Source organism: Protopterus annectens, chromosome 5.part0 (genome assembly GCF_019279795.1).
Source record: "Protopterus annectens isolate FY-2018-M chromosome 5.part0, PAN1.0, whole genome shotgun sequence".
Classification (NCBI taxonomy): Eukaryota; Metazoa; Chordata; order Ceratodontiformes; family Protopteridae; genus Protopterus; species Protopterus annectens.
This window is the reverse complement of record NC_056735.1, coordinates 1,893,778,413-1,893,804,317: the sequence shown is the minus strand read 5'-3', so window position 1 is coordinate 1,893,804,317 and position 25,905 is coordinate 1,893,778,413. Positions and strand designations below refer to the sequence as shown.

Sequence of the window (25,905 nt, the reverse complement as noted above, 5' to 3'; positions counted from 1 at the left end):
ACAATCCTCACCATGGAAGATGCTGGCACCTGTGTGGTCACTAAGGTATGGTTCAAGGCTGTGGAAAGCACCCCAGCCGTGCAAGGCTACAATGCCTTCCACACGTTCAGACCTCAAAATGAGTGTGAACAACCAAAGGTGTAGGTGTATCCATCTTCATTATGGCCAAGTACACCTCAAGACTGGTCAAACAGAACGAGATTCTCAAACTACTCCATGTCCAATTAACTATAGACAAAGTACCCCACAGCATTGCTGGCTACAGGTCCCCCCACGCCATGAACCAAGAAAAGCACACCACCTACCTGAACTTACTGGAGGTACTCACCATACAGCCCAACACTTGTCTCCCTGGAGATCCCTTCATCAAATGGGAGAAGTACATGAGCACAAACATGCTCGCACAGAGGTTTCTGGACTTTGGCAACACAAATGCTCTGGAACAGATAGTCTGCACCCCCACAAGGGGCTCAAATTTCCTAGACACAGTACTCATGGGGGGGGGGGCACTACATCTCCATCTGTGTGATGCCCTCCCTTGTGAGGTTGGGCCATTAATCAGGCTCATTCGAACCAACAATTGGACCAGAGACCCTCACAGACACAGTACTCATGGGGGGGGGGGGCACTACATCTCCATCTGTGTGATGCCCTCCCTGGTGAGGTTGGGCCATTAATCAGGCTCATTCGAACCAACAATTGGACCAGAGACCCTCACAGGAGCAAAAAAAAAAAAAAAAAAAAAAAACTTTTCCAAAGCAAACTACAGCCTAAGTGATGGCACAACATGTTTTATACCCCCCCAAATCACAGACGATGACTCATATGCAGAGGTGCATGAAACTGCCCTGTATAAAACACTTGTACAACTGCATAAACTCTGCTGTAAAGGACAGGATCAAAACCAGTTCCTCCCAAAAAAAACAAGCCAGCCTAGTGGACCTCAAGTATAAACAGGTTATATAACAAGAGGAAGAAACTGATATCTAAGAATAAGAGGGAACTGACTCAGCAGAGGAAGAATTCCCTCGACAGATTGAACAGGCAAATCAGAAATCTTATAAAGTTCTCTAAGGCGAACTATGAATCAAAAACAGCATCCCTAGCCAAGGATAATCATAAGGCATTCTTTAACTACATCTGAATTCTAAAAAGGAATACCTAGCTATTTGCTGAACTGGTAGTGGATGGCACCACTCATTCTATACCCGAGGAAACTGCCAACCTGCTAGTGGACATATTTGGTGCCTTCACCCACTTGTGCCCACCAGCTATACCCTAAAGCGTACCAGACACCAGTCCTCTGCCTAGTATCTCTAGAAATCAGGTCATACCTGCACTCTCCAAGGCCAAAAACACAACCTCAGTGGGACCAAATAACATCCCAGTTTACTTACTAAACAATCTAAAACTGGACTTAGTGGACCCACTTGGCGTTCTCTTTAATGATAGCTTGAAAATTGGCTTTGTTCTAGCAGGGTGGAGAACAGCAATAGTAATTCCCTTGCACAAACGGGGGCCATCAACTGACCCTGGAAATTATAGACCAATAAGAATAACCAGCCTCATCTGCAAGGCTATGGAAAGAATCTTCATGGACCTTAACAAGGACATAGGTGATCTTCAAACTCTAGACCCACCCCAGTTTGTCTTTAAGGGTAGATTATGCTTATTAAACCTAGTAGACTTCAAGAAAGTTACCAAATCCCTGGATAAAGGTAAGACAGTGAATAAAACCTATCTCGACCTAGCCAACACTTTTGACACAATCCCCCACTCAGTGGGAATCAAACCTTATATTATTAGATGGGTTGCCAATTGGATCACTGACAGAACACATGTTGTCAAAGTTGGTGACGCCACCTCTACCAGTAGACCAGTCACCAGTGACATACCACAAGATCTGTACTGGGCCCTTTCCTGTTTGGAAGTCCAAGCTAAAGTAGACCGCCTTTGGTTCACCAAGTTAGCTGATGATTGCAAATTGGGAGCAATCATTAAGTCCCCCAACGAAGTTAAAATACTACAGTAGGGGCTAATGTAAACAAATGATTAGTTTTAGACCATGACTTTGGCACCAAACATAAAAAAGTGCATTATCCCCTTTTCCAAAGCAGAATTCCCTGCTAATTACAATACTGACAGCACCTCCCCAAGTTCAAACTCAGTGGTGCGCGATCTGAGAACAAAGGTTCCCAGCAGCCTGAACTTCGACCACCAAGTTTCCACACTAGAAAGGAAAGCCTTCTACACTGCAGATCTCTTAAGTAAGGGCAACGCATCCAGGTCAAAGGGTGTTATAACTCCATTATACTCTATCCTCAATAGACCATTAATAGAGTACAATGCTCCCTTTTGCATGTACCTCACCAGACATCTGCAGCAGCTGGAGAGATCACAGAAGTTTTTCATCGAGAAAATACGGGGCCTCCAAACCATGACCTATGAGGATAGACCTAAAACCCAGTCACTGAACTCCGTATCTTAAAGGTTGCTGGAGGAGACTTGTGCCTGGCCTACAAAGCAGTCTCTGACCCTGCCCGGATGGAAATCCTACACAGCAGTCTCTGACCCTGCCCTGATGGAAATCCTGCACATCCACAAGTCAAATGGCACAAGAGTCACTTGTTCTCGTGATCTTAACCTAAAGAACATGCTGGAGAGACAGATACATCTCCAGAGACTGCTGCTCCTCTGGAATAAACTTTCAGTTCATATGAAGCACAGCTTTTCATTGACCCTACTCAAATGCAACCTAGACAAATGGATCAGAGTCCGCAAATTCACTCCGGACAAGGGATAGTCGGTGTTGATTATAGACGTGCTCTGTGCATTATATCCATCTAACCAAGGAAAACTGGGGCAACTCCGGATTAACATGGCTAGGCTTGTAAGGGCTCTAGGGCTGCTAGCCTAGTAAATTCCTATGAACGCATTATCCTAACACCGCCATAAATCCTGAGTTACCTCCTTAAAAAACCCCCCCCCCCCCAGACACTCATACTCTGGATCCACATGGTTTGGGGTGTGCAGCTAGGCCTGTAGGGCCTTACCTGTAATTAATATCTGCAATATAAAGGGTTTCTTTGGAATAAGGTTTATTATTCCTTGAAGGTCTTTGACCGAAGGGCCAGAGAAAATGAAAGTTTCATTCGGACCTGTAGCCTGTGATTTATTTTTCTGGATTGAGTGCACATTTTGTGGTTTTGGTTCTTACCTATAATTAGCCTAGTAATGACCTATGAACAATAGGGATGACTGGAAGTAGAGGCATGGAAAATAGGCAAGACAGATAATTTACTTGAAAAAAATTATAAAGGAATCAAGGTACTGGGAGCAAATAACTTGGGACAGAAAGACAACAGAATAAGAGGAGTGTAAGTAGGAGTCTGGATTGCAGGTTAGATATTATTAATTCTCGATAGGGAAGACAGAGTGTATACAAAGAGAAAGGATTGGGACTGCTAAGTGAAAGAGGTCTGGTAGAGTTTTTAGATGAGTCTAATAAGCATCAGTCAGAGGAGGAGAGAAAATACTAAGAAAAGAGAATAGAAAAGCAAATTACTGGAGAACTTGGGAATAAATCTGTAAGGCTCCCAAGTATCCAACCAAGTCCAGAATGCTTAGGATTTTTGCATGAAAGTGCCTGCTTAGTTACTGCTATACCCCAAAATACTTTATAGAGGTTTTCCCCAACTATACAGTAAATGTTGGAGATGCGATAGGGAAGACAATGGCAATTAAGAACATGTTTTGGGGAATGTAAGGAATATGCAGAGTTAAAAATGTCTACAGTGTAATTTGACAAAAAAAACACTGGGAGAACAAAAGATAGTAACTAAAAATTAAATTTTTGAGATGAGAAATAGAACAGAATTGCTTAGACATAGTAAGATCTTACTAAAGTTTAATGTCACTGGGTGTCAAAAAAGCAATTACTAGAAAATAGAAATCAAAATCTAAAATCAGCAACAGCTGGAGTACGGAATACTGTAAAGCAAATGGAAATGATGTGCGACCTTTAGAACAGGGGAAGATCAAATTACATAGAACTGAATGGCATCCGTGGGAGCAAAACGTGCAGAATAATGTTCATGAGAAAATGAGGTTTAAGGGAAGGCAAGAACTGAGCAATTTATGCAAAGCTGAAGCGAATGTTAATTGTTAAAAACAAAACATATGTATATTGTATGAAAAAATGCAACTATGGTTTGTTTTTTTAATGTATGTGTACCTATGTCCCTGTCTAAGTAAAATATAAATTAATAAAAGATATTAAGTAAACTGGTTTTTAGAATGGTAGGTAAATGGTAGAGCTCTTCCACATTATGTCAAGAACAGTGCCAACATTGAAAGTGTTAAAGAAAAAACTACCTGGATGTTTATTATGAGGTTAAACGCTACTAGATGTACCTTGCAGACATGTGGCTTTGTCTGATGCTGATTAAAAATTAAAAATCTGTCAAACCTCATTGATAATTTTATAAAATACAGCAAGGAGTGATCCAGAAAACCAAAACATCAAACACAAAACAAGGAAAATCTTACCTGCATACAAATATACTAAAAGACAGCTCCTACTCCTAAGAAAAAACTGCCTAACCACAAAATGATTAAAAAGTATGTGCCTGAAAGGGAAATACATACACCATTATATTGGGCGACTTCAACTACCCAAACATAAATTGGTAGCATTACTCTAGCTCCAACACCCTAGCCCAAAGGTTCCTAGAATTTATAAACTCAAATGCTATGGAACAACTTGTTACACTCCCACAAGAGGGGAAAACATACTGGACCTGATCATCACCAACATGGGGACTCTATGCTCCAGACCAGAAGTGTATCCCTCACTGGTAAGATCAGACCATAAACTAATCTCACTGGATATTCACATCCCGACTCCACGCCCTGCCCTGAAAACCACAGTGAAAAACTTCTCTAAAGCAAATTTCACACTCCTCAAAACCGAGGTGGAATCCTTCAAAGCCCCCGGGCCTGTGGAAAATACGGCCCAGACCGCAGAATCCTTTATAAACGCATTCTACGAACACCTTCAGGAATGCATGGATCATGCAATCCCAAATAAAACCAAGACCCAATCCTCCAAAGGCAGACGTTCTCTCTGGTGGACCCCAGCCATAAACAAACTATACAATAGAAGGAGGAAGCTACTACATATGATAGAGCAAAATCCCAAAAAGGGAAGGCATCTCTGATCAGTATCAGCAAAAAACTACGGGCACTCATAAAATCGTCTAAGACCAGCTTAGAGAGAAAAATTGCACAGGACACTAAGGATAATCACAAGGCTTTCTTTAGTTATGTTAGGAACCTGGGTGGGAATTCCCAGATATGCTCAGAATTAGTCCAAAATGACAAAAAATACACCGAACCCACAGACATTGCCAACATCCTAGCTGACAGGTTCTGCGCAAACCCCCCCCCTCCCCACCAAAAGGGCAAATATTTATCCCAGCAGAGTGCTGCCCCCCTGACATCTCAGATACTCAGGTAAGAGCTGCCCTAAAACACAGCATCAATGGGACCAGACGGTGTCCCGGGCTGCGTCCTACATGAACTCCAAGAACAGCTAAACCCAAACATAAAACTACTGTTCAATCTTAGCCTTACTACAGGATATGTACCCAAAGAGTGGCGTACAGCAACAGTGGTCCCTCTCCACAAAGGTGGTGCCTCAACGGATCCTGGAAACTATTGCCCCATAAGCCTGACTAGCTTAGTCTGCAAAGCTATGGAAAGGATCATCATGGACCTCATAAATAAAGATATTGGGGACCTACAGACACTGGATCCTACCCAGTTCGGCTTTGTTAAGGGCAGATCCTGCCTCTTAAACCTGGTTGATTTCTCTGAAACAGTCACCAAGGCCATTGACGAGGGAAGGTGGTCCACACAGACTACCTGGACCTCGCAAAAGCCTTCGATACAATACCCCACTTGGGCATTATAGATAAGCTCACCAGCTTAAATATAAACCCCTATGTCACTAGATGGGTTGCAAACTGGCTCAAGGACAGAACCCACATGGTTAGAATTGCTGGAGCCATGTCAGACTCCAAACCAGTTACAAGTGGCGTCCCACAAGGCTCAGTCCTGGGACCTCTCTTGTTCGGTATACATTTCTCGGAGGTACAGGCCAACACGGAAGGACTGTGGCTGACTAAGTTCGCAGATGACTGCAAACTGGGCGCCATAATCGACTCTCCAGCCGACACAAGCATCCTCCAAAAGGGCCTCATAGAAACAGACAACTGGTGCCAGAGTCATGGCCTCAAGCTAAACGCCAAAAGTGTATAGTCATCCCTTTGGCAAAAACAAAGTGCCCACAAATTACCACATAGGTGGTAATCCATTAAGTACAGAAGAAGTAATTAGGGACCTGGGGACCCAAGTTGATAGCAATCTCTCATTTGACAACCACGTGGCCAAAGTGGTTAGAAAAACATTTTATATAGCCCACCTAATCATGAAGGCATTCACATCTAGATCAGGGGAGGTCATCGTGCCTCTTTACTCATCCCTCATCAGGCCCATAATTGAGTACAATGCTCCTTTCAGGATGTACCTTACCAGACACCTGCAGCAACTGGAAAGACCCCAAAAGTACCTCATCAAGAGGATCATAGGGCTCAAACAGATGCCATATGTTGCCCGGTTAAAGAAACTCCAGCTCTACTCAGTGGCATACCGCCTGCTCAGAGGCGATCTGTGCCTGACATATAAAGCCATGTCCAACCCGGAATTAATGGACATGCTGCACCTCAGAAAATCCAAATCCCATCGAGCTATGTACTCCAGAGACTTGAACCTCAGCACTGAAATAAATAGGACATGCTGGAGGGACAGATTCATAACCCAGAGGCTCCCTTCACTCTGGAATAAAATCCCAGTCCAGGTTAGGCAGAGTCCCTCAGTGACTCTCTTTAAGAGGCATCTTGATGAGTGGGTGGGAGATCGTAGGTTTACCCCGGGTATCACTTCTGTGTCACTGTTAGACAGAGGCACAGTATACTAACCTCGAAAAAGGGCATAGCAAAATTTATTTAAAATGGGTGGCGAAAGCCAAACACACCCTGGCTAGGCTTATAAATGCCCTAGGGCAGATAGCCTAGTATGAACCTATGAACCTATAAAGGAGCAAATGCACATTGAACATACAGCAATAATGCATTAAAATAAAGCATTAAATAATACATATCCCTTATCAATGTGCCAGACTGAGCACAATAAATAAAAACATGGTTCTGAAATCCAGCATCCTATTTTTGGAGCATGCTTCCAACAGTAATCTGGAATCTGTCTTCATAACTGTAGACTTCTATCGCATTGACTCACTCTGCCACAGGGTCCCCAAGGACCAAAATTTCTATGGTACCTACTATATGCTGTTCTATGACTTGCCAAACTCATGCCATAATGATTTATTACCCAAACTAATTAATAAACCCACCAAATGGTCATTGCATAGATTACTGAAAAAAAAAAATATTACTCCACTTTACTGTGGCACTGAAACCCAAACTGAAAGTTAATGTAAAAAGCCCTCCCAACCTAAAACCACTCCCATCAGCTATTCGGAGGGGTCCACAAAAAACAATTAACCAAACCAGTGGTCTGAATGCCCAAGATAAAAACTGGTAAACCTGAAGTAAGGCACACACGGAGCTCAGCAAAACGGACAACTGCTTTAATGAACAAGCACAAAAACAATCCACAGCAAGCTAAAAGTCACAGCAGCACAGCACAGCAAACGAAATTGCAAAGCACAAGCAACAGCACAATAATGCCGTAAAGTTAATCCACATACGTTTTCGTCACAATAACTTATCAGATACCTAACCTCTCTTCCTTTCGCTCAAAGGTAAAATTGAATCCCTCTTAGATGTGGTCTAATCATAGACTACTACAGTGATAAAGATAAGGATGTAGCAGCAGATGTACAAAACTGGAAATCTCCTGAAAATACTTGGGGGGGGGAAACCCAGATATGTGCAACACATGGAGTCTATTGTTAAATACATAAAATATAGGGAAAGCATTTTATCAACTAGCTTAATGTGTAACATTTTATGTATGTAAAACCAGACCACTCCATACTCTGTCAAATGCATAAATATCTCCATGTGCACAAATGAGTGAATAAATATCAAATGACATCTTTATATAAAACTATTATGAAGGTCGAAGCATAGTGTTTGACATATCAACACTAACATTAGGAATCGTATTTTGTGACAAGTAACAAATCCTTGAGCCATGAAACTGAGCAGAGTAACCTAATCTTGGAGCATTTCCTGCAGCATAAATCTTAAGAAACCCACGTATTCCATTTACTCAATTTATCTGTTTTTCTCTGTATTTTTTTTTTTTTAGTTCGAGTTACTGTTCCTATTCATTTCAATGCAGTGTGATAACTAAAATAAATGTTAAAAAAACTTAAACAAGAAACATATTTATCATCATGTATGACTCATGCAATCGTACATTTATATAAATGAAAACAAATACTCACATAAATTTTAGTAGCAAACATTATACATCACAAACCATATTGACATAATTTTTAGTTGCACACATTAGACATCACATATAATCTATCCAGTCATTGTCAGTCAAACATTACACAGCTCATTCAAATCCTGCCTTCTATTAAACCTCATGCCTCCTCTGCATGTACTGCTCCCAAAATTCCCATTTTTTCTATGCAATTTGAACCTACCCTTTTCTAAAGATGCCAATTCCAGTTGTTTTATTTCTGCTACTATATTCACAACTTGTAGAACAGTTGGTTAAGACTTTGATTTCCATTTTCTAGTAATTGCTTTTTTGGCAGCCACCATAATTAGATTAAGCAAGGCCTTACTATGTCTAGGCAATTCCGAGTTTGCATCATAGCTCAAAAAATAATTTCTGTTATTTATTCACTCACCCAGTATCTTTGGAAATGAACTCTATTTTTAATTAAAGCCAGTCATTATTCCTTGTTTTATCTGAGGTGAAGTTGGGCTGCTGTAATCAGTAGGGTTTTCTTGGTTTTTGCAGCAATACCACAAACGCTGAAGCACAAAAGTAGAACCACCACTAGTAATCCAACACAGGAAATTTACTGTAAAAACACACGGACGTCTCGGCTCCACAAACCTTCAAGGAGTATAACATTAACAATGTGTAACTTGCATAAATACACCCTTCAATTAAATACAATTAATCACATTCATTAAAATTTTAAATAAGAAATCTCCAATTAATTTCATTATTTAACCCCTTAGGGGACAAAGTACTGAATTTTAAAATATATATACAGACTCTTTAAAAAGCTATTTATTTATTAAATCACTTTCATCACAATACACATCAATTTGTTCCAAAATACTGCCCCTCAAACCATCAGTATTACCACTATGGAATTTGTTAAAATGTGCTATTGTACTTTCCTTCCTATTTTTAACTATATCTCTGATATGTTCTAGTAACCTAATTTTAAATGGTCTCTTTGTTTCACCTATGTAAAATTTATTACAAGGAACCTTAAGGCATAAATAATACCCTCTGTGCCACAACAAAAACTATCCTTAACCTCAAATAGGAAACCATTAATTTATTTAAAGTATCGAACAATGTAATTACAAGCCTTACACTTTCCACAGCCAATGGTCCCAGTTTCTCTTAAATTAAGCTGTAACTTCATTATAGGGGCTACTATTTTGGACTTCACTAATATGTCTTTAAGGTTCCTCCCTGTCCTGAAAGGCAAAACAATTTTTCCACAAATGGATCACTTAAACATAAAATATACTCCCAATAGTATCCTAATAATGTTTTTATTATAGTACTAAAACTCCTAAATGTTGCAATAAAATGGATCTACCTGACAACATCGACACTTCATAACACACAGAACGACTTCACTGACACCACATAATCGACAGTTCACAAACACGACACCTCATACACTTGACACATCATAACAACAAACAAAACAAATCCCCTGTCCAAAACCCACACACACAACACAAGCACACCAAAACCCTTACAAACCAACACTAACCCTTACATACACAACTATCTACAACCCTAACCGAAACCCTAACCCTAAGGTCCGTCACTACCACACACTCACCTAACCCGCGCCCTAACCCTAACTCACTTAACCGCTAACCCAAAAATATCACTACTGCACCCTTACCTAACCCGCGCCCTAACCCTAACTCACTTATCCCACCCCTATCCCTACAGACAGTCAACATCACACACTTAACTTACTCACACCCTTACCTGACCCGCCTAACCCTAACTCACTTATCCCACCCCTATCCCTACAGACCGTCAACATCGCACACTTACCTTACTCGCACCCTAACGGCCATCACTACCGCATACTTGCACATCCTTTCCCCATCTCAGTGTTCTCAGCGTCGGTGTTTTCCTCCGTCGGTCTTCTGACTTGTCGATCTTCTGGCGCCGGTGAAGTCGTTGTCGGTGTTATGACGTGTCGATGTTGTCAGGTAGATCCAATAAAATACATATCTTCTTGATGTTGAGGTCTGTTGTTCACCCTAAATCTTTGCATTTGATTACTCACAGTAGGCTGAACAATATATTCTTTTAGAAATTTCTTCCAACATCCTTCTAAAAATCTCTTGGTCAAAACCTCTCATCCTAAACATGCTAATAACATTGCACATTTCCCTCTTGTAATCAAATTCATTATTACATAATCTAAAGATTCATATGAATTCCCCAGAAAGGGATAGAATGAATGGTGTGAGGGAGGTGTCAACTTTCTTCCCTCACAAATTGTGTCCCACTTTCAAATTTTCTTTGAACCTTTGTTTGAATAGCCTTGTCACTACCATCAAGGGTTACATCCAGAAATTATGCATTTTTTCCACCTTTTAAACCATCAAATTCTAATCCAAACCTGTTCTTTCCTAACATGCCAACAAACCCTTCTATTTCTTTTTCACCACTGTCACATAAAAAAATCAAGTTGTTTATAAATCTGTAACAGAGTTTAACATATTTATGAAAAAACTCACTCCTGTAAATATACTAATTTTCGAACAAGTCCGTACTAAGATTTGCATATGAGGGGGCAAATGCCGCCCCATTGCTGTTCCCCTTTTTTGTCTATACAAAATTTCTCCAAATTCAAAAAAGTTATATGTTTAAGACAAAAATCTAACAGTTCTATAACAAATTCAGTAGATAGGCTTTGATTCAAAAAAAAATCTCACAGCTTCTAACCTAAATTCATGGCTAATTTTGGTGTATAGACTTTTACCAATTGTAATCCAGTACATTTTATCACCCTATTGTACTGTTTTGATCTTATCCAAAGAGTCAAACACATCTTGAATATACGCTGGTAACAACTTAACTTTAGGTAATAGATGGAAAGGTAAAAACTTCCAATTTTACATAAGAAATACCCCCCAGATACTATAGTACATCCTAGGGGATTAAAGACTTATGGATTTTGGGAAGGCAATAGTATTGGGCCATTTTACATCCTACCACTCTAAACGTCTTTTTAATATCTTTCTCTGAGAAATAACCCAACCTCCTACCCTTTTTAAAGCAGGTTAATATATTTTTCTACTGCTTCCATGTAAACTCTTAGTTCTACTTGTCTATATAAATTTCCATTACTCAAATGTTCATTACACATGTTTAAATATTGACCATAGCTCATAATTACTAACTTATTCCCTTTATCCGCAGGTTTAAAAATAATATCCTATCTTATACTCCATGCTTTCAACATTTGCCATTCATTTTTTGTCAGGTTAAACCCCACATTTTTAAATTCCATAAACTCTTTTTCCACTGCAAATTGTAGCATAGAGTAAGTATGCTGCACCCCTTCATTCAAAAACTTTGGAATAAAGTCACTCATAAATCACTTTGCTCGTGTCAAACAAACAATGTGTAAACATTATACTCTTCTTCAGAAGAGTAAAAGCTGTCACTATCCAATTCATCAAAACTTTCATCACACTCCATTACAGATTCACTAACAGAATTCATGCTATTAAAAAAAAACATTTCAAATGTAGTTTCCTAATAAATCTAAACAAATCAGTTCTCAATTCATGCAGTTTAGGAATAACAGTCGGAACAAATTTAAGGCCACAATTTAATATGCTATATTTGCTATTGTCCAAAGTGTAACCAGACAAGTCAATACAATTACAACAGTCACTCGCAAATGGCAAATTAACATTTACCTCTTTTGAAGTACTGTTGCTGATGTCCATCTTTTGTTTGTCCATAATACATTTCCCTGACACTTTCTCCCTTGGGGACTTCCTTTTGGGCTGTTATAATTCCCCTGAAAAGTCTGTTCAAAACTGTCCACGCTGTTGTGCATTTGGTAGGTGTGGATATTCATCCCTTTCGACATCTTCTGTTGAATTAGTCCCTTCCGAATTGGAAAATGACGTATTTGAATGCCAGCCGTATTCCAGAAAATATACATGTCTCACAGATCTTTTCCGATTGGCCTGAGACAAGAAGGCTCTCCCATTATCATAATCATATAGATCACGAAGTAATTTAACCTTCTTTCACTCAATGCTGTCACCCTCATAAGATTTGAGTTTATTATTGTCAAACAAAAATGTATCCAGATATTCTGTATTTAAATTGGATGTCAATGAGGAACAAGTTGTTATAATTTGTTCCCTTACTTCACTTTGTTTTAACCTGTCCCCTTCCAAAAGTATGGTAATCCATTCCATAGTACACATGGGCGGCAGTAACCCACTGCTGATGGAAAAGTTCATCAATAGCATTATCCATATCGAACGGCAGAGAGGGATATTTGTATGCTTGTAAGCCACGAGGAGAAACATCTAATTATATATACCTCTGTACACTTTGGATGTTAAAAAATTTAGCCATTTCTTTAAACATCAGTTTCTCCAATTCATCACACAATGCTTTATTTTTTTACTGATAACGTAGATGTAATTTTGCCAACAGTTGCAAATAGATTACCGAACGTCTTATTACGGATCTTCTTCTAATTTCTTCCATACATTAGGCACAGTCAATACAATGTTAGCATCATTTGTAGTTATTTGACCATTAGGCAAACCAGATACATTACCGGATATATTCCGGTCACCTAACTGAAAAAAGCTCTCAAGTGACTTCTGAGTTCCTTCCTCATTACAGGCGCGAAACAAACGAGGCAGGTCCAAGTTGGGATCACTAGCCATATCCAGACAAATGAAGAAAATGTAGCAATAACACAAAAGTTGAAGCACAAAAGCAGAACCACCGGCTAGTAATCCAGGAAATTTATTGTAAAAACACAAACTAACGTCTCGGCTCCACAAGCCTTCAAGGAGTATAACATTAACAATGAGTAACCTGCCTAAATACACCCTTCAATTAAGCAATTAAATACAATTAATCACATTCATTAAAATTTTAAATAAGAAATCTCCAATTAATTTCATTATTTAACCCCTTAGGGGACAAAGTACTGAATTTTACAATATATATATATATATATATATATATATATATATATATATATATATAGACTCTTAAAAAGCAATTAAATCACTTTCATCACAATACACATCAATTTGTTCCAAAACAGTACCCCTCAAACCATCAGTATTACCACTATGGAATTTGTTAAAATGGGCTATTGTACTTTCCTTCCTATTTTTAACTAGATCTTTGATATGTTCTAGTAACCTAATTTTAAATGGTCTCTGTTTCACCTATGTAAAATTTATTATAAGGGCACCTTAAGGCATAAATAATGCCCTCTGTGCATCAAAACTTTCAATTAAATGCAAGTTCCTGTGAAATGCAAATTTTGTCAAAGCTAGCCCAATTTCTGTATCTTTGGGAGCAATATGAAAATTCATTCTCAACACCTACTATTGAATTCACATCTTCCTTGCCAAATATTTTTATAAATTTCTTCAAACATCTACCCTCCTTTGTTATATTTTCCCTTATATACACATACATATACACACACACATATATATATATATATATATATATATATATATATACATACATACATACACACACACACACACACATACATACACATATACACACACACACACACACACACACACACGTATACGTGCATGAGTATATTACACTATATACATATTTTATTCGTTTATCCTAACACCTCCAGACAAAGGGTCAGAATAATGTGCATATGATGTACTACAGAGACATTTGTGTCACTTACTTTGTCATTACAAATTTATATATATCCTTGATATACCACCAGTGCAACTAAAATTTCCCTAAACACACTATGTTTACACTATTCACTAAAACCTAAACATTCACACTTTAAATATGCAAAACACAAAGTCACTCTCTCAAAGACTGCATCTCTCATTCTTTTCAGTGTAAAGGAATGCAACATAGCTTTACATAATGTGTTGTGTGGTGTGTTTATGTGAGTGCATACACACATACAAAACCCCAACAAACACCACCTCAAATTAAACCTTCCTCTAGTAGTTGATTTTATATTTGAATGAAAGTGTAAAAATAAAACTACTACAAAAAACAGACCCCAGCTAGTCAATCAGAAAACAGCAACACTGGCAAAACGGAGCAATAAATTGGGCACAGTTGTGTCCATCCCGTGTTTTTCAGCATATGATTTTCTAGTACTAGGCCTCCTTGCCTCCAGAATGACATCCATCACTTGCTTACTGAGGGGTGGTAATGGAGAGATCTTATAATTAGCCAGGCTGCAAGGTTCAGGGTTTGAAGCTGTGGGTGCAGAATCTGTCCCTCCTGCTGGGACAGCAGTGTAGGGGTCTGAGGCAGTTGCCATGGTTCCAGAAGTGACACACTGTGCAAGAGGGGATACCAGTGTTGGCGTGGCCAGTTTGGTGCAAAAGTACTGTCCTTGGTTTGTCCTGTTTGATCTTTAGTAGCACTTTGGAGAAGAGAGGAAGAGGAGGAAAGGCATAAACTGATAGGTTTTTCCAGGTGAAGGACAGGGCATCCACTTTCCAAGCTTGTCTGTGGGGAGTCCTTGTGCAGAATTTGTCCAATTGGTAGTTCCGAGGGGAGGCAAACGGGTCTATCACTGGGCTCCCCCATTTGTTTCTCAAAATGTTGAATATCTTTGGTTCCAGTTTCCACTCGTGTGGGTCCATGAAATTTCTGCTTGGGTCATCTGCCAGTGTATTCAGCTTGCCTGGTAGGAATTGAGCTTGTAGGTGCACTTGGTAGCTCAAGGCTGTGTTCCACAGAGCCATGGCTAGTCTGCAGAGCGGGTATGAGTGGGTTCCCCCCTGCTTGTTTATGTACCACATAATAGTGGTGTTGTCCATTTTTACCAATAATTGTCCTGGAAGAATGTGATCCGTGAAGGTTGTCAGAGCATTCTTTGTTTTGACTGATATGCAGGTGCATTTGACTCTGGTTCCATTTGCCCTGAATGCAATGTCCTGCTAAGTGAGCCCCCCCCCCCCCATGCATAGTCTGATGCTTCTGTTAGGGTTTGGGAGGCAGGGGGTACAGTGAATGGCAGTCCCTTGTTTTGGTGGCAGGCCTCTGCCCACCAAAGGAACACCATCTTTAGACAAGGTATGATAGGAATCATTGATTCTAGGTCCTGAGAATGTTGACACCATAGGCTTTTTAGATGCCAGTGTAGTTTCCTCATATGCAGTCTTGCATATGGAATTAGTAGAATGCAAGAGGCCATGAACCCCAGGGCTTGCAGTATTTTCCTTGCAGATAGCTGGGTCTTTGTGGCCAGTACTTTGAAGTAGGTTGTCAAATGAACTTTTCTCTGCCATGAGGTAGGCCATCTGGGAAGTTGTATTCAAGCTTTCCCCCAAGAATACAATTTGTTGGCAGGGTACTAGATGTGATTTCTTTTTTGTTTATGGTGTACCCCAGAGAAGTTAGTAATTTCTTTACAAATGCCAGATGATTTAATAGTATGCCCTGGCTTTCTGCCTGAATTAGACAATCATCCAGGTATGGGTATATATGAATATTTCTTTGCCTGCAAAGTGCAATGACTGGAGCTAGGCACTTTGGCTTATCTACTGCACCCAGGGTATTCACAAAGGGCAGTGCAGAGAACTGATAGTGCATGCAGCCTGCTCTGAAGCGTAGGTATCTTCTGCAAGATTCCCTTATTGGGATGTGCAGGTAAGCTTCCTTTAAATCCAGTGTTGCTAACCAGGCATTTTTGCCTAGCATGGGAAGCAGCTGATGAAGAGTTAGCATTTTGAATTTTGGGATTACCAAAAAAGTGTTTAGGATAGACAGGTACAGGACAGGACGCCATGAATGGCCTCTGAGTACCAGGAAAAGTCCTGAGTAGAAACCTTGCCCCCATTCTTCTTCTGGGACAGACTGAATAGCCCTGATGCTTAGGAGAGAGAACTTGCTTTTGAGCCTCTACCCACTGATTTGGGTAGGTCTGGCCAACCATTTGGGATTGGGTAAGGAGTGGAAGTGGAATCTGTATCCTTGGGAAACTATGTTTAAAACCCATTTGTCTTGGGTAACGAGTTCCCAGTTTTTTGCATGCAGGGCGATCTTTCCTCCTAAAGGAACAGTCAGTTGAGCAGGGCTTGGAAGGTTTAAAGTTACATCATTGTGACAGTTTACCATAAAGGGGTGTCTTACTACTCCCGGCTTTGGAAGTGGGAGCCCCCCACTGCTTAGGCCTGTGAGTACCTTGGGACTGAAGCCTGGGTTTTCTGCTGGTTCTGGGTTTTTGGACCGAGAAGGCCTGGAATAGGCAGGAAAGGACCAATTCTTAGAAGGCCAGTGCCTACTAAATCTGGAAGGCTGTACTTGCAGGAAATCTTTAACAGTTTGCATAGATTTAGCTTTTTCCTCAATCTTTTTAAGTACTACTTCTGCTCTGCTGCCAAAAAGGTGGTCTTGGTTTAAGGGAGCATCCAATAATTTAGCTTTAACATGATCTGGCAAATATTGCTCCTTAAGCCAATCATGCCTTCCAAGTACAGACCCAGTGACCGCATCCCTGCAAGATGCCTCTAACAAATCAAAACCACATTGCAAAGTATGTTTTCCAACTTGTTCAGCAGAATGCATTAAATCCTGTAATTCTTTATTTTCAGCACAGTCAGGAATCAACATTATTGTTTGTTTAAGCAATCCAGTAATATGCTGCTGATACTTTAATATATGAAACTGGCAGTTTAAGGCCCTAATGGCCAAAGTTGCAGAAGTGTATACCTTCTTACACCGTCTGTCCAGGGCCCTGGAATCTCTATCAGAGAGTATAGGGTTTTTGGCAGTAGTAGCCTTAATGCCTTTGGGTCCCTGTGAAATGGTCTCAGGATCCGCAGTAGGATTCTTAAAGAGGAGCTTGTGAGAGTCAGGTACTCTAATACCGGTCAGGTTTTCTGGGAGCCGGAGGTAAAGTGTCAGGGGCCAGGCTGGATTCCAAGAAGGCATCATCTACAATGCCCAGTACAGGAGGGATAAAGGCCTGTGTTGAGGTAGGAGTAAGAATTCTCTAAGCCTCTTTTTGGAGTCAGAGTAATCCTGGCTTTCCCAGCGTAAGTGCTCCCCAAGAGTATGCAAAGTTTCACCAAAAGAAAAATCCTCTGGGGGGAGGGAAAGAAGAGGGAATGGAGTCCTCTGCATCAGAATCCTCATAGGTAGATAAGGGAAACTCCTGGTCATCAGAGAAAACAGAAATTTCAGAATCCTGATCAGAAGAATCAGAAGGAAAATCAGTTCTAGGTCTCTTACAGGGAGAAGGGTGGTTTCCCCTTATTAGAGTAATAAGGTTTTCAGCCATTCTTATTTGTTTTTTAGGCATAGGGGCCTGACCATGCAGTCTGGGCGTCGGTTTTCTAGGCATGGATCGAGTTTTAGGCCTTGAAGAAGAAGATGGCATCGGTTTAATACGCAAGTCAGTAGGCCTGTATTCACCCTCAGAAGCCGGTGCCTGCACAGTGGCTCTGGACTCATCCAAGGTAGAGACATCCGCAGGTTCCACAGTCGACGAAGCATCTTGCGGCATACTGGACTCTGAATAGGTCTCAGTAGAGGCCTGCGAATCTGAAGTAGCAGGTATCAGGGGCTGCAAAAGCGCCTCACTGAGTACCAGCGAACTGGCGACTAGCTTAGGAGAACCGCCATCGGCAGCTTTGGACCTATGTGGTCTGTCTCTGTCTTTATGTTTGCGCTTTTTCAGAATGTTGGTAGTCGGGTGGCTTACCGAAGCCATTTCTGGATAATTGAACAGAGTACCAAAATATTTAGAAGCAAAAATGAACAGACGAATAGTTCGAGGTTTGAATAAGGCACAAAACCGACAGCGAGGTATGTCGTGGTCTGGGCCTAAGCAAGGAATGCAGTATGAATGAAAATCTTTGAGGTATTTGCTTTCCACAAGAAATACATTTGTTAACTTTTACTGACATTGGTTCAGAGCAAGAAAAAGGATCCCCAATGGGGTACTTAGCTTAGTTGAAGATAACTGATCTGAAACTCGAAAACAAAACTTTCAAGAGTCGGCCGACTGGCACTTGCAAACTGTTTCTGCTTCAGGCACCGCACGACAAGAAAGACTGATGTAATTGTGTCAGCTGCATGCTTTATACCCCTGACTACCTGACGTCATGGAAGATGAGACAGCAACCGATGCAGGACCCAAGACTTTGATAATCAGGCCAACTGAGGGCAACCTGCAAGCAGATAACCCAAATGTAATGACTGCAACAGTGAAACATGAACATCAGAGAAACAACAACCTCATGGTCATTTGAAATAAGACCATTATTGGCACTCCTAGTCATGCTGACCTCTAGAAGGAAATAAACTGTTAGGGGTTTCTCTCCAATAGCACCCCTAGATCTTGCCAACTGCAGTTCATTGCCTGGAGCTATTTGAAATGTGAGTTATTAAGTATAGTCTAGATATCTCTAGCAGTTCAGCAGGAAAGACCACTGAACCCTGAATAATTCGGTTCCAGTTATTCATAACCAAGGCTGAGCAAGTGACAACAGCTACTTTTGCAGTGGAAACAGGAGTAAGGAGGGTGATCTAGTTCTCCTTGAGTCATAGTTAAATGTATTTTGTACCGTTTTGTGCTGAAGGAAGGTACCTATATTTTTCTGGTCAATTCAAAATGTCAGGCAAAAATGATAATTCTCAGCAATACATTCATTAAACTCTAAATGCTTTTAAGCTGAGCTTGCATTTGGGATTTGTACATCATTGTATCATTTAAAGTACTCCAGTCAAGCTCAGCAACCAAACAGCAGCAATCCCAGTCAGGCAGAGTTAAGCTTCCCAGCTGCTTTGTGTCAGATATACGGACTTCATTAACAATCCAAAAGTATTTTAGTAGCATGTTATGCATTTTAAAGTCATGCCACATGTATTACGCAAATTACACTCCTAAAGATACAAGCTAACTAGCATTCCTTAATTCTAAAGGAGATTTCAGTTAAAAGATTTTATGTTTCTATAACACCTTAATTTATAAACACATTTTCTAAGAGGAAGAATTAGCATTTTTGCTGTGTAAAATACAATAGAAACACAAATCAAATGTCGAACTTATTTTAACTTTCTTTTACCTGTCTGGAGATGCTTCTTTTTTAAAGCCAGGTGGAAGGGCAGGACCAAAAAATGCATGATCAGAGTCATCATCACTTACAACTTGAGATATTTTCTGACTGACAAAAGAAAATAAAAACAGAAATACAAGTTTAGAGAAAATGAGAGGAATTGGTGATGTACCAAACATCTAAAATACTAACAAAATGTTTCATAAACTATGCATTAACTGCATGGTAACACGGACCTGGTCTCAATAGAGACAAAAAAGTATCTGTAATAATGTAAGGATTTCTAAATAAAGGTTTATTGTGTCTGGGGAATGTTTACTGAAAATGATGTGCTGTATCACTAAGATGGAACATGGCAATGAAGAACATGCTAAAGTAAATATCCCCAAGGAAGAGCGAGCTGTTTTAACAGCCAAAGGAGCAGCAAAAAACAAACCGATACAACTAAAACATTTACTGGTAGAGCAAAGTTTTCAGGTACAACAACCCTTCTTCAGTGCAAGATAAAAAAAAAAAAAAATAGACTCATTGAGTTACTTAAATACAAATCAAATAGCAAACATTCAATAAAACAGCCAATAAAAACAGGTTTTCAATTAAATATATAAATGAACAATTAAAAACTAATTAAAACATAACATCCTATATTTTAGGACTGGTTTGAGTGTAATCATTTTAACACCAGGCAAAACAACCGCTTGTAAAAGTGTAATCCATTTATATTCTTTCAACTCCAATTTATTATTAATATCAGCTCCCTTGATTGTTTTCTGAAGCACAGTTAGCACTCTAAACGTAAAACTTTGTGTTGGACCATTCTCACTAATATGTTTGGCTATGGCGTTTGTCAAGTTACTTCTTTTTATGTCAGACCTGAGTTTAAGTTGCTTCTTTTTGTCAGACCAGTGTTCTACAATCCTATCTCTAAGCCGTCCAATAGATTTTCCTACATAGAAAGCTGCACAGGTCCGACATGTTGCAAGATAGACAATATAACAAGTATTACATGTTGCAAAACATTTAATATGATAATTTTCACCACTGCTGGGGATGTGTAAATATGACATCACTGTTAATGGATGTACAACAACTGCAATTATGGCAGGGGACAGTTCCCTTCTTTGTTATAAGCTGGTTCATATTCGTACACTTTAGATCTTTATGGCAAAGTTTTAATTTTAAGCTTTCACAATTCCGATAGACAAACCTAGCTTTTTCAGGAATAAGACCCTGTAAATTCAGTACAACTTCTCAGAATACACCAGTTGTTAATTATATCCCTAACGCCATCACTACAGCTGCTAAATGTAGTAAGATAGCATAATATATTTACAGGATCAAAATCAGGTTGCATTTGATTATTAGTGCATTGTTCACTAAAGTAAGGGGGGGTATCTAATATCCTTGTTCTCAAAAACAACTTTTTTCAAATCAACCAGAAATTTCCTATCATATCCCCTTTCAGTAAATTCATCAATAGCAGCATCCAGTTGTGTACATTTTTCTATGTCAGTATTAAGTTTGCAAACATGTCTATATTGGCTCTTAACTATTCCCTTGAAAACATGGAGAGTGCATACTAATACAGTGGAGGTATTTATTTGTATGTACAGCTTTCCTACAAACAGAAGTCCAAATACTATAATTCTATACTTCCATATCAATATCCAAAAATTGTATAGAATCAGAACTATTCACAGTAAAATGCAAGAATTCAGTGCTGTTATTTAGATAATTCACTCACTGATTATGAAAACAGATCTGCAACATTTTTCATTAAAACAATGCAAAAAATGAAATGCTCCCATATGAAATACCAGAAAAGCCATGGAGTAAAATGGCTAAAAGCAGTTTCATTTCAAAGACGGTTATTAACACATTTATGCTGACTACTAATCCAAGTGTCGTATCCTTAGAATATGTAGTACATCATTAAATTTAAAAATTCAGCTCTTTAAAGGTGATCAGATATCATGGGATCCCAGAAATTTTTATTTCTGACAACATTGCACAGTTTGCAAGTTAGGACTGTCACATGTTTAAGGAAATGGGAATTTAACCCAATGACCAGTTTGAAATGTCCCCTATCAAATAAGCAGACAAAGTCATATAAACCATCAAAAAATGAAAAGAAGTGCTTCCAGTTCAATAGGATTGCTGCTTAGCGTTGCTTGAATAAAGGAATACTATACTTCAACCAGGTAGGTTATGACATACTCAACTGTGGATGGAGAGAAGACAACAAGCTGCCTACTTTAGTACTGTCGTTGCAACCAGTGTACATACCCAAATATTAAATCAGCTTGGCAAAGAGGTCAGCTAAGGTAGAAGTGCTACAACTGCAAGTCAACCAAACATTTCAACCATCAAAAATTGTGAAAATAGAAAATAAATAAATAAACAAATAAGTAACAAAACACTCAGTGCATCAAGAATTTGCTATCATTAAATAGGCTAACTCCCTAACATCCCACCTGGCAATTCAAAAGAAGAGCAGTTACTAGAAAGTACCAGAAAAGACAAATGTATAAAGCAGGACTGTCTTCAGTTCAAAGAAAAACTACCAGTGAGACTAATGAAACTGGACATCTACACCAGGAAATGACAGGCACCTGTAAAAGGTAATGAACCGGAACCTACTGAACTGTTCTGAATGTACCATTTTTCGATGCTGTGAAAAACTCTTGATTGTCCTAATGGTGATTTCCTGATGTTTCTTTACTGCTTGTAACTACTTTTACTGGTAATGGCTGTAATGTTTCTGCATTTGGGTAGTCTATTAATCTTTCCACATTCTATGCCTTATGTGTACTGTGATGGCAGCAAAGACTGGTAATTTCAGCGGTTGTGCACAACTGCATATACAGCAACTATTTAAAATGTTATGCAATGCCCCTTTAAAATGATGACCGAGTGAACTAAACTAAACTAAATATCACACAACACTACTACAGTATACAACAGCGTAGCCAGTACTATTTATGTTGTTTTAAACAATAATCATAGCTTAAAAAAGGATGTAATGGTTAAAGTAAAAGTGCCACTTTAAAAGCAGTAACAAAGTCTAACTTGCATGTTGGGGAGTTAAGTGGTTGCACTGCAGTTCATTTGCTGTTACTGTCTCATCTCTGTTTGTTAAAATACCCGTGTAGCAGGTTTGTTGTAATCCTAAAGAAGCCACATCCCCCCCCCCCCCCACACACACACACACACAGCAACTACAATAAAGTGCAGAAGAACCACACTGTTGTATTAAAACCCTGTACTTCTGAAGTGCAGCATTTGCTTACAACTACCTAGCTAGAAGACTAGGGCAGACAATACTACTGATGTCAAGCTACTAAGAATTTTCAGCTTTGTGTATTTTACCTTCGAAGTAAGCCAAGATTGGACCCACCTCTTACCTGAGCAGGTATCCCGAAAAAGGCAGTTAACCCTCATCATTCTTAAGAAGAATGGCAAGTTGTACATAGCAACTGTAACAAACTGCGTATCTACATAAACACCCACATTTAAGTGTGAAAAAGGACTTGTAGAGTTTTCATTCATACAGCATGGGCAAAGAGAATTAAAAACTATCATTACATTTAAAATAACCATGTTGGTTTTCTAACACATTGCTATGTATAAATTAGGGCTGGCAGGATAGGGTCATGGTGGCATCACAATTTCCTTTGTAACTATTAAGCAGGTGTCTACAAACCAGGTACCTTTGATTTTCCAGTAAAACACATTTCAAAAGCTCTCACAATGACTGATACTAGGACAACTAAAGGCAAAGCAACAGGTTTGAGAACTATTTTTTACATTTGGTTATATTCCTCAATGAGGTTAGTAATTATTAACTTGCACCACTGCAACACAGTTGTTCAGAACTGCTTTGACAAGAACAAACTACCTTCTAGGCCAATTTTAAAAAAAGAAACAAGCCAGTGCTAACCTAGATTTAGGATCACTGTGAGTCTTATTTTTAGAATGCTTCTTTGTAAATCCTGGTGGCAAGGACGGTCCAACAACCTTCTCACTGCAGTCATCTTCTTCACTTGTATCCAAGCTTCCTGAGCTGTCAGAAACATACCCTGGAGGCAATGCTGGCCCTGAAACAGAAATTTAAAATTTAAGTCACAGGAAAAACAACTCCTTGCCAAAATGTGCTGTGGATGAAAAAACTGTATTTATGTAGAACAGTATTACATATCCACAGGAGATATTTGCCACTATTTGTACCCGATTTTATGTTGTAATTACAAAATAAAACAACTCCTTGCCAAAATGTGCTGTGGATGAAAAAACTGTATTTATGTAGAACAGTATTACATATCCACAGGAGATATTTGCCACTATTTGTACCCAATTTTATGTTGTAATTAATTTTGGAAATGTGCAAATTATCATCATAACTTTTGTAGTAGGAAGGACTTCCAGTATGGTGGTGCATTGAAGCGCAAGCACTTCCCAGCGTCCCGCACCATATAGAAGTATAAGGGACAAAAATCAGTGCAGTAGTATAAAGAGAAAGTCGTGATACAGGAATGTATACAGATCTAAATGCTGGTTAAAGCAGAGAGAAAAACAGCAGGAGATGCAAGAGAGACTTTACGAGTGATCAGCAAGAGACACAAAAGGAACAGGAAGGCCTGATCACTCTTATGGCAATTTGGTCTGAAATTGTATTGCTGAAGGCTGTTCTGCAGGAAAGCAAGCAGAATCGAGAAAAGAAGATCAAAGAGCAGCAGAGTGGGCTTAAAAAAAGACTGACATAATCCACACAGTGACAGATAAAATATAAAAATGAAAGCCAGGATGGAGGCAGTAGAAGTAAAGCTCCACAACTTGGACAAGAGAGCTAGAAGGAAAAAAACATTAAAATGACTGGAATCCCAGAGAGGCTGGAGCAGCAATACTGTAAAGTGTTGAGAACGTGGATCATTCAGTGGACATGAATGACCGAAGAAGAAATAAGTAGAGAGAGAGAGCAAGCACACAGGACTGCTTGGACACTGCAAGCAGAGGGTACTAGGACAGTATGCCTAATGATTGTGCATTTTCAGTTTTATTTGTTAACCAGGTAAGTCCACGGAGCCAGAACCCTTTTTCAGAGGATGCCCAGGGAGAAAAGCTCCAAAGCTGATCACATTTGATACAAAGAATAGTAGTATGTGAAAATCTTCAAGTACATGCACGATCTACTACAGAAGCAGCTATATACACAACAAAAGATACAAAGATTAGTAGTATGTACATAAAACGCTTCCAATACAAGCAAAAGTCTAATATAGAAGTATGTATAAACACAGCTCAAAGAAAAAGTCCCAAACCAGGTAGATCAGCCGGGGAAGAAATAGTTGGTTGAAGCAACAAGACTATTTTCAAGGGCAAGACTTTCAACTTTCTGGCTCAAAAATGCGCGTTTGCACATTTTTCACATCGTGCAGCACTGCGAGGCTACAGTTAAAGTATTCGAGGTGCCAGAAAGTCTGCTCTTCAAATTTTCCCTTAGAACTAGCTGGTTTCTCAGTAGTAGGACTAAAATCTGAACTCCTGTAACTAGCACTTGCTCTAAAACTTGCTGGAAAGCACTAGGAAGCCTGAAACTGATACAAGCACTCAACTCTCCTTGTCAATAAGGAGAAATTAATCATGGGCACTAAACAGCCTACAATTGCAAAGTACCTTGCAAAGGTAAGGGAAAACAGCTCTTAAACTTTACAAAAAAAGCACCTAAACAGACATGTCCAAAGGTCAGCTTTCGGTGATTTTTTCCTGTCCACCTGGTGAGTCTGGGCATACTGGGACAATGCGGCAACTGCCTCATGGACACAGACAACCCTCTCCTCCTACCACCCAACACTACAACCTGCGAGAAATTCACTTAGAGCCAAACTGGAAACAAAGCTCTTTCCGGCCAAGATTGTGCTAGACAGTCAAGAGGAGAAGGCCAACACCTGCACTACACCTCAAGCAACTCATAGCCCTTCAAAACCCACACCATCAACACCTAGACATAGCAACACTAAACCCACATATGTGGAGGCCCTTAACATTAACCTGCCCAAGCAGCAAGGACCTCCAAAGCTGAAACACCAGTCACAACCAAAGTGACACATAGCTCACAACACCAGTGTGCCATCCTACAACAGTCCCTAAGGCAAGACAATGTACCCAACCACTTTAGTCATAGGTGATTCTATAGTCAGGCACACACTGATGTCCCACTCACCAGGCTGAACAAGGAGAAAAATCACAGTCAGCTGCCTGTCGGGTGCCAGGATCCGCCACATAACGCATGCAC

The 25,905-nt window shown here is 39.6% G+C and overlaps 1 protein-coding gene across 1 annotated transcript in view; it reads right to left on the bottom strand.

Annotated features, from left to right (window-relative positions):
• GPALPP1 (GPALPP motifs containing 1) overlaps positions 1-25,905 on the bottom strand; it is a gene marked incomplete in the record, with an annotated part of 254,153 nt that overhangs the window by 160,806 nt on the left and 67,442 nt on the right. The window contains 2 exon segments of the mRNA XM_044071711.1: positions 19,623-19,721; positions 23,554-23,710. Coding sequence (XP_043927646.1) covers positions 19,623-19,721; positions 23,554-23,710 — 256 coding nt within the window.